Source organism: Mus pahari, chromosome 22 (assembly GCF_900095145.1).
Source record: "Mus pahari chromosome 22, PAHARI_EIJ_v1.1, whole genome shotgun sequence".
Lineage (NCBI taxonomy): Eukaryota > Metazoa > Chordata > Mammalia > Rodentia > Muridae > Mus > Mus pahari.
The window spans coordinates 49408350-49424189 of record NC_034611.1 but is presented as its reverse complement, the minus strand read 5'-3'; the positions used below and the strand labels follow the sequence as shown (position 1 = coordinate 49424189).

Here is a 15840-nt window from a genome sequence, read left to right as displayed (position 1 = left end):
GCTTTATGATCTTTTAAGACACGCAAGAGACAGCTTTCCCTGGACAGATGGGAATCTCAGGTCATCTTGCTTCCTTCTGCTTTTCGTGACCAGACCTGATCACATAAAGCTTTTAGCTTCAAAGCCAGGTTCTGAATAACATTGGCTTAACCTGAAATTTGAAGCCAGCATTTCTCTGCTTCTCGAGAAGGGGCTTCCTGCTAGCTCCTCTGAAGCTAGCTTTCCAGAATGTTAATTCTACGAGCCATGGTTGACTAAGCCCAGCACTGGGTCTATTACATATTATTTGATTTGGAGAAGAAAAAAAAAGATTTAAAGATATCGTGCCCTTGTATACCTTTGCACTTTTGCCAGTGTTTGTCCATATCTTTAGGCATACTATCCATAGTGTGAGTTTGGAGTTTCTCCCTGAATAAAATGGGTCTGAGTTTTTCTGTAGCCTGCCTCCAAGACCACAGTCTCCAATTAAGTTGGTGTCTCTGAAGCACTATAGACCGTCCCACTGCCTGCCTGGAGGGTCAGTCCTGCCCTCGTTATGGGAATGGTGTTTTTGTTTTCATTTCAGTAACCACCACCAAACACATAATCTCTTCATGGGGCTCATACTCACAGTGCACCTACTGTGTGCAGCATTCAGAGGCAGGCTGGCATGTCATTGCCCTCTTGGAATCAGCTGCCCTTTTGCTTGAGTACTAATCTTGGGTGATGTTCGTTCCTGGTCTGGCCTGATTAGTTCTCAGTTAACGTTGGCTGCCTTCTGCCAATGAGGCTCCAGGAAGGAAAGAGCTGTATTAGCCCTTGTCCATGGCTGCATCCCTGCCATCAACACTTGCTGAGCTTGGTTGAGGGAGGGGTGACTGGATGAGTGAAGGGATCCTGATGTGTACATACCAAGATTGCAGAGGGAAGGTATTGGTCATAAATTTTGTGTACAGGTGCTGCCTCTGGCTGCAAGAGGTGTACAGGGAATAGTTCAGGGTGAGCATGGAGGCCCAAGGGCTTGCTGCAAAGATGAGTGGTTAGAGCCCTAAGAATGGGGCTTGGAAAAGAGCTGGGGCAGGATGGAAAGTGACCTGGATGAGGAGGTGTGTGCACTCGCATGCTGTGACTTATGCAAGTGCTGTCTTGATTGATACTTGGTCTTCAAAGATGAGGATGGAAGCAGTTTAGGAAACAGGGCCTAGGACTGAGTCATGAAGCTGGTAACTGTTCCTCTAGTTGCACAAGTCTGCCTAGGGTTCCTTCAACAAGGTTTCTGTGACCTCGGAGCCTCCCTATAGTCTCCTGAGGTTTCATCCCCACCTCTCTGTTCCTTGCCTGACCATCTTCTACTTGTGGCCCAAACACAGCTTCCCCTTGGAAGTTCTTCCCAACTCTGCCCAGGACCAGCGCTTTACATGGCTACATTGTATCCTTCTCTGCCATGGCTACATTGTATCCTTCTCTGCTGAATTTTGTCACATGGCTACATCTCATCCTTCTGTGCCTCAGTTTATTCCATGGCTATATTATATCCTTCTGTGCCCCATTTTATATAAACTGTTAGTCAGTCTGTAATCACTTGTTTACTGGTTTGATCACTGAAGTGGGCTTGTCCTATCCAGAGGGCATCATTATCACCTTATCCACTCTTCCTGTTTGCTTTTTAGAAATTTAATTTTGGAACCTAAAGAGCACACAGTGTTAAAGAGCACACATTGCTCTCAAAGAGGACCCAGGTTCAATTCCCAGCACCCATATCCACTGGTTCATAACCACCTGTAACTACAGCTCCAGAGGATCCAAGGTCCCTGGCCTCTGTGGACACCATCATGTATGTGCACATACCCCCACACCCCCAGACATAAATGCACAGTTAAAAGCAAAATAATTTAAAAAGTTTAATAATCTCTAGTACAGAGTAACATTTTAAATATTTATTAAACTGAATATATAATTACGTGTTTAGGCGTATCCTAAGTCTTTTTGTTATTGTGTATTATTTAGTTTTTTGATAGAGGATCTTCCTGGGTAGTCCAGGCTGGCATGGAACTCTTGACCCTCTTGCCTCAGCCTCCTGAGTTCTAGGACTGCAGTCATATGTCATCATACCTAGCAATCACAGGATTTCTCAAGGCATTGCCCCTTACTTCTCTCCCCACTAAGGCAAGCATGTGGCTGGGGATGAGAAAAGACAAAGAGTGGTTTGTATCCGGGCTGATGCCTGCACGGGCCTATTCTAAGAAGTTCACAGGCCCTGGTAGTAGCATCAGGGTTGCCATGGCAGCTTGAGTTCCCTTGAGTGCAGTCCATGGGGCCAATACTGACTTAGAGAAAGTCACAGCCGGACAAGGCCAGTCCTTTTCCTAAGAGACTCTCAGGCCCCAGCTAGGCTGCTTGAACCTGAAGAGTATGCCATGTTCTCACAGTATCCAAAGACCCAGTGTGCATAACTTGGGTTGGCTCCATGCCCTGAGTCCTCTCTCTGTGCTAGGCCCTACTCAGTGGCCAGTGACACGGTCTGCAGGGAATCCAGAGTCAAGCCACATTCTCTGGGCTTCCTCGGTGGAGATGAGGCTCTACCCTTCTGGGGCTCTCAGCTCAGAGGGTCTGGTTGGCCGGGAAGCCTCCAGACAAGGCAGAGTTGGTCTGTCTCTGGGAGCAACCAGAAGGTCAGAGAGTGGCGACCTCAGTGGGAATTGGGAGGCAGCTTTCATTTGGAGCTTGTTGGCTGGCTGAGAGGCCGGGTGCAGGATGGGGAGTTTAGCTAAAGTAGGCAGGCAGAAAGCAATCTCTTAAAAGTTGGTCTGATCTCCATGGCAGTGAGAAACTCGATGGGTGCTCGAGAGTGTAAGGTCACTGTGGCAGAAGTAGCTGGCACAGAATGACTGGGCAGAGAGGCCACTGAGTAGGAGCAAGCTGAGCATCTATGTGCATGAGCATGTGTGTGTGTGTTCATATGTGTGCACGCACGTAATGCACCTAGATACATTGGACCCCTGCAAATCAGGTCCTCTGGTGGGTGTGGACCAGCACAAGTACATCACTGGGCAGCAAGCTCTCACATCTGCTGTCCTTGGTGACCTTATCGAAAGGGTCTCCAAGGGAAGGACCATGATGAAAGAAGGGGTACTAGGAATGTCATCCTGTGAGCTAGACCAGGCACCTGGCCTGCTGGAGGCCAGTGGTCCTGCAAAAGGAGGGACACAGATTTTATACTGGGGACATTATTCAGAGAGGCTTGATAGGCCACATCTATCAGGTCATTCAGGCTTGTTTTGAAATGGACAAGGGATTTGTTTTTTCAGGTAGTTTGTAAGTCACCCCTAAAGGCCCTTCCTGTAGAACATGTGGGTGCTCTGGGCCTGTCAGCCTCCTTGGGCACCCTGAAAGGCCAGCGTTCAGGTGAACACCCAAAGCTGGTTTCTGTTCAGATCTTAGGCTCCGCAGACAGATTGGCTGGAGTGAGGCCCAGGGATACTATATCCCAGAGCACAGGCTTCTTGGTTTAGCCTCATTCCTCACATGGGTGGGGTTTTGACATGGCAATGACACCTAGGGAAGTGCGTGCTTCTTGCATTAAGGTCTGGGGTGTGTGCTGGTACTCTCATGGAGCCCAAAAGAACAAGCAGAAGTCCCTCCTCCTCCCCCCCTCCCCGGGCCTGGTTCCCTTAGCCTCTCATCAGCTTGCAGGGACAACTGTCCTAGAGAATCCTGAGCAACCATGAACCCCTGAGGCCATTTCCTCACAGGAAATCTCTGCTCTCAAGCTTGCTTTCCACCCTGAACAGGTCAAACCCAAGATACACAGCTCACCCTCTTTTCAAATTAACAATTTATTGTATTTTCTTTGAAATATAAACACCACCTCCAGAGGCAGACATTGTGAGTAGCGAGTGTGGCAGAATTAATTCTCTCTCTCTCTCTCTCTCTCTCTCTCTCTCTCTCTCTCTCTCTCTCTCTTCCCCTTCCTTCCTTCCTTCCTTCCTTCCTTTCTTTCTTTCTTTCTTTCTTTCTTTCTTTCTTTCTTTCTTTCTTTCTTTCTTTCTTAGATTTATTTCTTTATTTAATGTATATATGAGTACACTGTTGCTGTCCTCAGACACACCAGAAGAGGGCATCGAATCCCACTACAGATGGTTGTGAGCTACCATGTGGGTGCTGGGAATTGAACTCAGGACCTCTGGAAGAGCAGCCAATGCTCTTAACTGCTGAGCCATCTCTCCGGCCCCCAGAGTATTTTCTTAACCTACATGTCCAAATAGGCAAAACTTTCAAGTTCTGAAACAAAACACAGCTGTTTCAAAAGTATAGCCCATAAGTCCATATCATGCTTATTATATACAGTGTTCCTATTTTTTATTCATAGAAAATAAGATGCTACACAGTATACACAGATTCTGGACATCAGTAAGAACACATCAAGCCATCTTTTCTTCTCTTTTTACATAAACACTGTGAACTACTTTCACCCTGTGCCTCACTTACCCCTCCCATCATTGGGAATCAGGAAGCTTTTACATCTTGGTTCCCTTCCTTTTCACTGCTGCATAGTTTTTCACTGTCCAAGCAATGCTGCAGTCTGGTTAGTCCATTCTCTATGAACAACCAGGTTGTTTCCAGCCTTTTGTTCCCAGAACTGTGTGCATCTATCACCTCCCGTCTACACAAGCCAGCTATAAAATATACTCCCAGAAATCAGTCACCCAGGGGTGGTGATTTTGATAGGTTTTTGTCAAGTCACCTAGCACAGGTGTATGACTACCTTCCCAGAACACTGTGTTACAGACTGGTCACAATGGTGGTGACAAATGTGCAGGGTGAGGACGTTAAACGAGGTGGGACAGGATGGGCGATAACACCCGTGACTAAGCTCCTGAATCACTCTGAGCTCAAATCCTTGGGCAAAGAAACGGTTTCATTTCTCCAGGCCTGGAATTTTCATCTGTGAAACAGGGAAGGGAGTAATATCCTGAATTAGTTCCTTTCTTGGCTTCTGTAATGAAATTCCTCAGGGGCAGGGAGCTTTATAAAGAAGCTTATCCGGCTCAGGATTCCTGAAGTTCAGACCCGTGGTGCTGGCTCAACCTTGGTAAAAACTTGTATAAGTGAAGGAGAGAAAGGAAGAGAGGAGGGGGAGGAGGAAGAGGAGAAGGAGGAAGTAGGAGGAATAGACACCACCAGATGGAAAGCCAGGGAACAGGGGAGGACTAATTTTGTAACCTCCCCCATTAAATCTCTGTTCCTAAAGGTTCCACCACCCATAAGCAATGACTGACTATCAAACTATAACACATAACACTAGGGGTACAAATGAAAACCACAGCACATACATAGGGGTTCACTGTGACAAGTAAAGGAGTAGCATAACAAAATGGCTTTGTACAGTACCTGGCGTGTCATCATAGGAGGCTGGCCCTGCAGTTACCAGCAGGTGACCCTGTCTAGGCAACCCCTTACCCAAATCCTCTCAGCTCCCCTTCCCAGTCTCTAGGGTCTTCCAGCCTTTTCTCCTTTGGTGGTAGAATAGCCCCCACTTACCCTTTCTCTCTCATGCTTATCAAAGGTATTCAGGATTCTCCGGTGCCAAACGGCCACTCACTTCCGGGCCGAGACTTCCTCCGGAAGCAGATGCGGGGAGACCTGTTCACACAGCAGCAGCTGGAGGTGCTGGACCGAGTGTTTGAGAGACAGCACTACTCTGACATCTTCACCACCACGGAACCCATCAAGCCAGAGCAGGTATGCCCGTGACTCCTGCCTACCCCACCTGCTGCCCCAGTACAGACCTGGGCTGTTTTGCTGGACGCAGAGGCATCTGGCACAAGGAGGGCCAGCTTCTTTCCAGAGCAGGCTTTTTATTGATTTTGGCCAAGCTTGGCTGAGCACAGCATCCCATAAGACCAGGAGGACTTGCTCAAGGGCTCTGAGGCATCTTGCCCTGGTAACTTTGTCTCTGGCCAGCCACAGAAGCATGTGACTGCCCTGGTTGCTCTGCCATGAATGAACAGTGTGCTTTTTAGATAGGGTTGTATGGGATGACCTTCTGGGTCACTTCACATGGTTTTGTCAGGAACATGACCTAAGTATAGAACCACTCCATGACTTGGGGCTCACCGCCAGGGAGTGCAAGACAATATCACATGATGCTTGCCTTACGCTTGGCATCAGAGGGCTGATTGCAGGTGTGGGTAGCCCAGACATGGTGTTATCTTGGACAAGTAAGCCTGACACCAGCTGGTCCCAGCACCTGGGGGCCTGAAGGAGTCTCTTGACACCAGGAATGTGAGCAAGGCCTTCTGAGCCACCTCAGGGAGCTTTTCTATCATGGTGCTTTCTGAGAACTATGGGAACTTTTACAGATCATTTAGCCAGTTTGTTTTTAGTTAGGGAAACTGAGGCTCCTAGAGACAAAGAAAATTCCCTAAGGTTGCCCAGAAAGCATTCACTTAATGATCATTGACAATTGTCTAGTATGGGTAAGGCACAGACCCAGACAACATGTATCCATCAGTGAGCAGAAAGGCTTGGACTTGCTCTGGGAAATCTATAGATGTGTATAGATGAATCCCAGCTTGGTGCTGGGGAAATGTCTAAGGTCCTCTGAGAATCCCAAAGCAGAGACTGAGCCAGCTTGGAGGCGACCATGGTAAGGGATGTGGGTGTGGATGAACAGCAAGTGCCAAGGCCCTGGGGTGGGAGGAAGGGAGCGGGTGTGGAACGATCCAGTGTGGCTGGGATTCAGGACACAGGGGTGGAGGTGATGCTGGAGATGAGTCTGGTCTTGAGGACTGTCTGTGTGTGTGGTGGTGGGGATGTTGCTCATTCTCTTACAAGCGAAATGACATCTCTCCAGCAAGTGTCATGGCCATAGGCTCTGAGCAAAGCTGACTCCATTCCAGAGCTTGGGTTTGGGGGAGAAGAGTTGATGTCTATCACAAGATCAGGTGTTCACTGCCAGGCATCCCAGAGCTGTACAGACACCCTCCCTCCCTCCCTCCCTCCTTCCCTCCAGTGCTCACTTGTCCAACACATTTCCTGCACATGGGCAGTGGGCCCAGCCTAGTGACAGGCTTGGAGGGGACAGAGGCACGAACTAGGTATCGTCTCTGTTAACACCTTCACAAAATGGCATGACGTGGACTCAGGAGCCACGGAGAGATGAGAACGTTCTCTGGGTGGTGTGGAGTGATGACTGGGGGAGGGAGGTATTAGCCCTGGAGAGCACACTGAGAGCTACAGTGTTGGGAGAATGTTGCCTGGGACCCCAAGGACAAGGTCATAAGGGTGGAGATGAGGCCTGACAGGGAGGAGGCCTGGACTGCAGGCTCTGGGGAGATTGTTCTATGGTGTCCTTCAGAACGCTGTGGCCTGGTGCAGGCCGGCCTGTGAGTTCCGAGGCAGGTCTAGCAAGGCAGGATAATGACTGACTCAGTGTTTTCTGGTTAATCTGCTTCACCTCTCTGTGGCATGCTGTAATGAGGAGAGATGGAAGGTGAGGCTGTAAGGCTGCCCCGCACACATGCAGGCACTGGACTATGAATGACATACCCTGGTGCCCTGTCCCCAATCACTACAGACAAATGATGGCTCGAGCAAGGGGCTGCTGCTGGGGAAGGCGTGTGCATCAAGGGTATGCATCCCTGAGTCCCCTCCTGCTCACTCTCCTCTGACTGCTCACGGTCCCTGCCTGTGACCCTTGTGACTCCCCAGAGCCGTATGCGAGTGACACTAAGAAGTGGGCCTCTGGGCTGATGGGATAGAGACTGGCCACTTTATCCATCTGCCAGCAAGCCAAGCCCCATGAGTGTGTCTCTGTGGCTTAGTGACCTGGCCCAGGCCTTGATGTCACTTTCACTGGATGATGTGATAGGGACATAAAGAGGATTCCCCTGACCGAAGAACTGGGGACTCTTGATTTGAGACCTGCCTCTGTGCTGGAGAGCACCTTACTCTTTTCTGGACCTCAGATTCCTTATTTGTGTATTCATGATGGACAATGATAGCCACTGCATCCCCCTAACAGTGACAGTGTGAGGGGGTAATCCCCACCTAACAGCAGGGGTATCCTCACCTGTGCATTCAGCTTTCCATGGACTTGGACACTAAACCTTCCTTTAAAAGTCCTCTAAGCAAGCTGGGTCATACCTCCGAGCCCCTGTAGATGAATCTGAGCTTTAAAACAGACTGCACACCCATTTTTAGGCCTAGGATTGTTGAGGCCACAGAGCTGGAGTCTGACCTCAAGTTGTGTAAGATGATGTCACAGGTCTTTGTGTTTCTGGGGTTCTGGGATCAGTCCTTGGATTGGCTACGGTTCTGCCCAACCTCCCTTCCCTGATAGTCGTGTGTTTTTCAGGATGTACATGGGCCTAGACAGGTCGCTTACCCAATTCCTGGGGAAAACATCACCAGATTAGGGTCAAGCTGGCCCTGAGGGTACTTCTGTGAGCCTGTTCTGATAAGTTCTGCTCTAAGGGTGGCCAGTTCTGACTTGGGCCATGGAGACACTCAGAAACCCCTTTGCCTTGGTGGAAGGGGTTAATGAGACCCACTCTGGGGCAACGAAACACTTCCTTCTCGAAACAGTTATTGAAAAAGCAATTCTGTTTTCCCTATATGGGGAGTGGATAAAAGTCAACCTACCGGAGCAGAAGAGGTGTGTGTGTGGGGAGAAACTGCTTATATGAGTGAGTGAGTGAGTGTGTGTGTGTGTGTGTCTGTGTGTGTGTGTGTGTCTGTGTGAGTGTCTCTGTGTGCACATGCACGCCTGTGTGTGTATGTGCATGCACATGTGTGTACAGCAGGAATCTGCTTTAGTAAAACTCAAGTTGATGCTGGCTGTCACTGTGGTGGGTGATGGCTCTGGCAGAGTGGGTCCCTCCTCCGGCCACTGAGAGGACACAGCCGATTGCAGCCTGCCGTATTTACCCTCAGCAGACTATTAACCAACACCAGGCTATTAATCTGGCTTTTGAGCCTTCACTAAAGCCCATAAAAGCTCACAGTTGTCAAATGGAGTTCATTTTAATTTCCTTTCAATCACAGTAAATTATTCAGGTGATAAATCAGCTGGAGCAGCCTCCTGGCTGTAATAGAAACCCTAATTCCTGGCTAATTATCCAGCCCATTGCTGCCAACAGATCAATACGGGCCACAAAATGGAACGGGCCCAGGGCCCTCCCTCCCATTGGGCCAGAGACAGAGAGACAGCTGGGGAAGGGGGCCCATGCTGCTGACCTCCTAGGAAGTTCAAAGGTCATAGGGGGTTAAATCGGGAGATGGCCTGTTCCTTGTCTAACAGAAAGCCACCAGAAGCAGCCCCTGCTCTCCTGAGTGGCTTTGCCCACTGTGTGGTGACTCCTCTCTAGGCCAGCAGGTGGAGGTTTCTAAGTTTGCCTGGTCCTATGAGCATCCTGTCTCTGGGAAAGGGCTGGTTTGTTGGCATCACCCAACAAGACTGATCTTGTTCCTCAGGGCCAGACTCAGCAGCTACCAGGAACCAGCTAGAGGTCTGAGCACTGTGGGAAAGGTGAGGCTCTGACTTCAGGGGGCTCCTTTTTATCCCTAGTGGATGTCTGTCCTACCATGAGGAGGGTGAGGAGGGTGAGGAGGGTGAGGAGGGTGAGGAGGAAGACAGGTTTGCCAGGCCAGATGAGCAGAATGGTTCCTGGAGGAGATGCCCTCTGGGATGTCTGGAGGGCTGGGCAGATCTGGGCTGGTTGAGATAATACTGTTGTCTGGAGAGAGCGTTGTGAGCATCTGGAACAGCATGAGTGAAGATCTGAAGGAACACCAGCACACAGCTGGAATACCATCTGAGTGACAGGCAGTCAGGACTCCCATCCCAGAAGGATGCAATCCAAAGGTGGGGACACTGAATGATGCTTTGTGATCACAAATCCCAAAGAGCCTGTGTGCTGTGGCCTGGACGATGCTCCCTGCTTGGGTCTTCACTGGGACCTCTTGCCTCTTGCCCCACCCCTGCAGTGACCATTGGATCTTTCCCTGCAGCCCACGCCCACACAGGAACTGCCATGGTTTTCTCCCTGGTCTGACTTTTACAGGATCTTTCACTGTCTCATGTCTCTTTTTTTTTGCCAATAAGAAGCTCTTGCTTTGGCTAGGCCTCACCCCACTGCACTGTAAAGGCTGGGCTGCTTCTATGGCAAGAGGATTGCTAAGTATGTCTCTCAGGATGGCATGTGCATGCATGTGAGTATGCACCTGTGTGTGGACCACAGGCACGGCTCAGCAAGTGCTTGGTGGCAGGCACCGTCATTCCTACAACCTTCTTAATGTCCACGCTCTAAGCTGCTGATCACTGTTCCCCGCATGGAGCATCAGCCTATGCCGGAATGTATCCATGTTCACCCGGTCCAGGCCAAGCAGAGTCTTGCCCACTCTTGTGAGTCAGCTATGGCTCCAGAAACACATCCTCTTGTTTTGTGGTTGAACACAGAATTCTCAGAGTGTTAATGATCACTGTCATGTCGTGGCCAGCGTGTGCTCACTGATCACCATGTGCCCTGCCAGATTCAGCAAAACATCTTCCTACCAGGCCACGAGAATCTCTATCACCCCTGTGTGAAGATCCAGTGAGACGGTACAATGTCTTAGCTAAGGGAGTACAGCAAGCCCAAAGAGTCAAGATCAGAAGTGAACAACCCTTGGCAGGGAGATGTAAGAGGGTGGGGGAGACGTCTACGGCAGGACAGAAGTGAGCAGAGGTTTCATTCCCCAGCATGAGTGAAAGGGAGTACAGGACATACACTCTCACAGACACACACAGATACATACACACAAGCTCACACACACAGATGCACACACACATAAACAGACACACACAGACACACACAGATGCACACACAGATGCACATGCACACACACACACATACACAGACACACACAGACACACACAGATGCATACACGCAAACTCGTACACATACACACACACATGAATACACAGACACACACATATACACACAGATGCACACACACAGATGCACACGCACATATACACACATACACACATACACATACACACACAGATGCATACACACAAGCTCACACAGAGATGCACACACATAAACAGACGCACAGACACACACAGATGCATACACACAAACTCACACACACACATACACACACAGATGCACACACACACATACACACACACAGACACACACAGATGCATACATACAAACTCATACACATACACACACACGCATACACAGACACACACATACACACAGATATGCACACACACACAGATGCACACGCACATACACACACACATACACACACAGATGCACACACACAGATGCACACACACAAACTTACACATATACACATACATACACACACAGATGCACACACACATGCACACATACACACACAAATGTATACACACAAACTCACACACACAGATGCACGCACATACACACACAGATGCACACACACACAGATGCACACACACACACAGATGCACACACACACAGATGCACACACACATACACACACACATATACACACAGATGCATACACACAAACTCACACACACAGATGCGCACACACATACACAGGCACACACGGGCACACACAGATGCATACATACACACACAGATGCACACACACACACACAGAATATCTTCTTGTGTTTGAAATAAGATGGTGATGCAGTGTTCCGTAGCTCTTGCTTTCTAGATCTTCAGAGGTGCCTAGGTCACCTCCCCTCTTATCATTCAATCACTCTAATCTCTAAGAGACCCAAGTGTGAAAATGACCTGGGCTCTGGGGCCTCAGCCTTCTTGGCGTTGCTGTCTAGAGACTGCATTGGAAATACCCACTTGTTCCTTGGAAGCTTTGAAAACATTTACTAAAGCACTGGGCAGTCTTTATCTTCCTGTGGACCAAGCACAAGGGTGCATTCCCCCTCATTGTTGTGCCTGGTTTGTGAAGCAAGGAAATTCTTGGGGGATGACTAAGTGAGGTGTTTTGATACAAAAACACCGGGCCCTAGCCTTTAGTGATGGTTTCGGGCTGGCTTCTCGGGCCATGGTTTCTGCATCTGTGGTGTTGAGCTGGACTAGGCCATCATTGTGATTCATTTAAGCGCTAGCATCCCGTAAGGTATAAGATTAATCGGGATCCATCTCTTATTTTTATTTTGACATGTTTACATCTTCCTCCTCCTGTCTACTCTACTCTTCTTTGATGACAGGCAGATTCTGTGTCTGTGGGGTTTAAGATTACAAGCGAATTGTCACAGAGCTGCCTGCGCTTTCCCCGGTTCTCTCGTTCATTTAGTCATTCATTCATCCAGGAAATTTTACAGACATGCCATGTCAGGGACAGGGACCACCTGTGCTATAGTGTGCGGCATAAAGAAATAACGGCTGACATAGTCTGAGCTGCTGGGTGGGAGCTGACTTGGGCAGAGATGTTTCCCCTCAAATTCTGCTGAGCAAGATTTGCAATTTAAAAAAGAGAGACGGTCTGGGGCTGAGACTCAGCCAATAAACTGCTTGCTTAGCATGCACAAGCCCCTCCTTTCAGTCCCTGTACCACACAATCTAGGTATAGCAGTACCTAGAATCCCAGCACAGCAGAGGTAGAGGTAGGGGGATCAGAAGTTCAGGTATCCTTTGCTTCATGGTGAGTCTGAAACATCCTGGGCTCTATGAGACCCCCAGCTCAAAGAATAAAATAACAAATTAAAAAGGACAGAGGAACGCATCATTCTTGTCCAACTGCTTGCTTGTCCAATAGTTTTGAAGCCATGCTGGAAGTTTGGCTTAAGAAACTTAGTATTCACAAAGCTCCTCAAAACTACAAAAAGCAATCCTTACCTGGTTTGCAAAGTATTATTGTTATTGTTATTGTTATTGTTGTTATTATTATTATTAATGCACAGATTTGATTGTTATTGGAGTTGGATCCATTTCAGGTTCCCTAAGATGCTTTTGCTGTGTCTGAGTTTAGGAAACAGGTAAATCCCAGGGACTGAAGCTTAGAAAGGGCACAGAGCCGGAGCTCCTGGAGCTAGTGCCAGTATCCTGATGGCCCAGGATGCCTGTCCTGGGTCATTTCTAGTGAACAGGGGTTAGAATTTGCTGCAGATTTTGGCAGAGTGTGACCTATGTGATTTGGGAGTTGGAACCAATATGCTGGCAAACTGTCTAATGGTTGGAAGGCCCACATTGTCTCTTATCTTGAGAGAGATTGACTGCATGGTACTCAGAGTATAATAAAAGTTTCCATTAAGAAGTTGAAACCTTAGCCGGGTGTGGTGGTGCACACCTTTAATCCCAGCACTCAGGAGGCAGAGGCAGGCAGATTTCTGAGTTTGAGACCAGCCTGGTCCAGAAAGTGAGTTCCAGGACAGCCAGGGCTATACAGGGAAACCCTGTCTAAAAGAAGAAGAAGAAGAAGAAGAAGAAGAAGAAGAAGAAGAAGAAGAAGAAGAAGAAGAAGAAGAAGAAGAAGAAGAAACCTTAATCCTGTGCTATACCCAGGTGCGGTTTCTCCTGTCATAGATTGGATAAGAATTCTGAGTCGAAATTTATTTCTACTAACTACACAATTCTAACTGAATTGTGCCAGTGAAATCCCAGAGCTGCATGGAAAGCACATGAAAACACTCTATCTTGACCCTTCTACAATCCAGTGTGCATCCCAAGCCTACAGAATAAGCCACAGCTACCAAAAATGATCTCACAATTTAAAAGCTGTAAACCTTGCAAGATAATGAGAGTGAGTCAGGAGACAGCTAGAGAACCCAACTCCAAGAACCTAAGATGACAGACAATTGAAAGAGACTATAGAGAGAGAAAGAGAGACGAGGAGTGACAGAGAGGGAGGGAGGGGGGAGAGAAACAGATTGGAAAACTGTATCTTGCAGTAAAAGTGGTTGGTACCCATTAGAATTAAAAGTTCATTGACAGGGTAGATGCCTGCTAAGAAGCAGCTGAATAGAAAGTTAATGGCTTGGAAGACAAGAGTTGAGGAACTAGAAACACAGCAGAGAAAGGTAAAAAGTGGAGGAAATAATATTATAAATACCTCGATTTATCCTAAGCGCCCACTTCTGCACGTGTGGGCTGAGGGTATAGCTCAGCCATGCAGTGTTTGCCCGAGATGGTAGGATGCAATCACCAGCACAATACACACAAAACAGTCCTGAACTGTGTAGTGACGTGTGTGTGTGCGTGTGTGCGTGCGTGTGTGTGTGTGTGTGTGTGTGTGTGTGTGATCCTAGTGCTGAGGAGGTGGAGACAGGCAGATCTCTGGGGCTCACTGGGCATCCAGGAGAGCCCCAAGACCCAGTGAAAGACCTTGTCTCCACAAGGTGGGTAGAGGAATGGCATCTGAGACTTCTGGCTGCCCAGGCACCTGCACACACCCTGAAGTAACACCTGCCTAGCGCTCTATTAGAGGCTTCCAGTTTCAGCTCTGAGAGTTTAGAAGATGTCATTTCAATCTTCATAGAAAAAAAAAATAAAGCTGAACTCGTAGAAAACAAACAGCCTTTCTGAGAATTGAGAGAACCAAGATCACGGGGTAAATAGTTGCCACAAAGTCTGAAGAAGCACAAGAAAGCAGAGTTAGATCTTCGAGCACACACCAAGCCTTGGCCTGAAGCCCCATTCGCTGCATCCCTAGCACTCTGATGCACCTCGTGTGTGCTTCAGGACCTTCTGTGTGACATGCTGGAGACCGAACCCTTGGACTTTGGGTGCAGACATTGTACTTCTGAGGGATAACCCTAACCCCTCATGTGCATAGGTCAACAACAACAAAAATAGGCAAGGGAAAGCAAAGCAAGAGGAGAGAAAGCAGGCGTCGCACTGCACACTGCACAGATCTCGGACACAGCAAGAACTTAGGTATAATTGAAATGTTAATTGACCGAATGGTAAAAATGGGCAGCATGCCAAGACTCGGGCAGTAGCAAATTGTGGGAAGACTGGAAGGAGACGCTGGAAATAAAAGGGAACAGAACTCAGGAGCACCTCAAGCGGGCTTGCCAATAGACTGGACGAAGCTTGGCAGAGAATAACAGAGCTTGAAGATGCATCACCAGGAGGCTCCTAAACTGAAATGCAGAGAGAGGGGAAAAGGGAAAAGAATACTTCTGACTGTGGAGAAGTTTAAAGAGGGGCTGCAAACACGTAATGGGAATGTGAGAAGAGAAAATGAATAAATATTTGACATAGTAATGGGCAAGTATCTGCCAAAGTGAGCGACAGGAGACTAATCCACAGATGCAGGGATCTCAGAGAACCCCAACCACGACAAACACCCAGATATCTATGTGAAGACACGTCACAATCCAATGTCAGATCATCAAAGACAGAATCACAAAAGAGATGAGAGGATAGAACTCTATCATATCTCCGGGCACCGTGGTGCGTGCCTTTAATCAAAGTACCCGGATCTCAAGAGTTTGAGGTCAGTTTGAGCTGTACAGTGAGACCCTGTCTCAAACAAACAAACAGACAAACAAACGGACAAAGTAGAAATAAAACCCCACCATGTTATTAGGGGAAGGAAGTAAAGAATTACAGTGGTTTCTGGTCAGAAACTATGTAAACAGAGAATGTGGTTTGATGTTTAATGTACCAAAAGCTTAAGTGTGTGCCTCCCGATAAGCCAGCTGCCCTCCAGTGGATGGCCCCAATCCAGGAGCAGAAGTATTAAAAACAAAACAAAACATAAAAAGATATGAATTTGAGGGTGGTAGGGAGGAAGGGGTGGATCTGGGAGGAGTTTTGGGGAGGAGTGGGGCTTAATATGATCAAAATACATTATAAGAAATTCTCAGCTGGGCATGGTGGCACACGCCTTTAATCCCAGCA

The 15840-nt window shown here is 48.2% G+C and overlaps 1 protein-coding gene across 4 annotated transcripts in view; it reads left to right on the top strand.

The window, feature by feature from the left end:
* The window catches only part of Pax5 (paired box 5), a 179160-nt gene that overhangs the window by 59141 nt on the left and 104179 nt on the right, over positions 1 to 15840 (top strand). For all 4 annotated transcript variants that reach the window (XM_021222113.1, XM_021222112.1, XM_021222111.1 and 1 more), the window contains one exon: positions 5546 to 5721. In XM_021222113.1, the coding sequence (XP_021077772.1) occupies positions 5546 to 5721 (176 nt within the window). The remainder of the gene's footprint in view (positions 1 to 5545; positions 5722 to 15840) is intronic.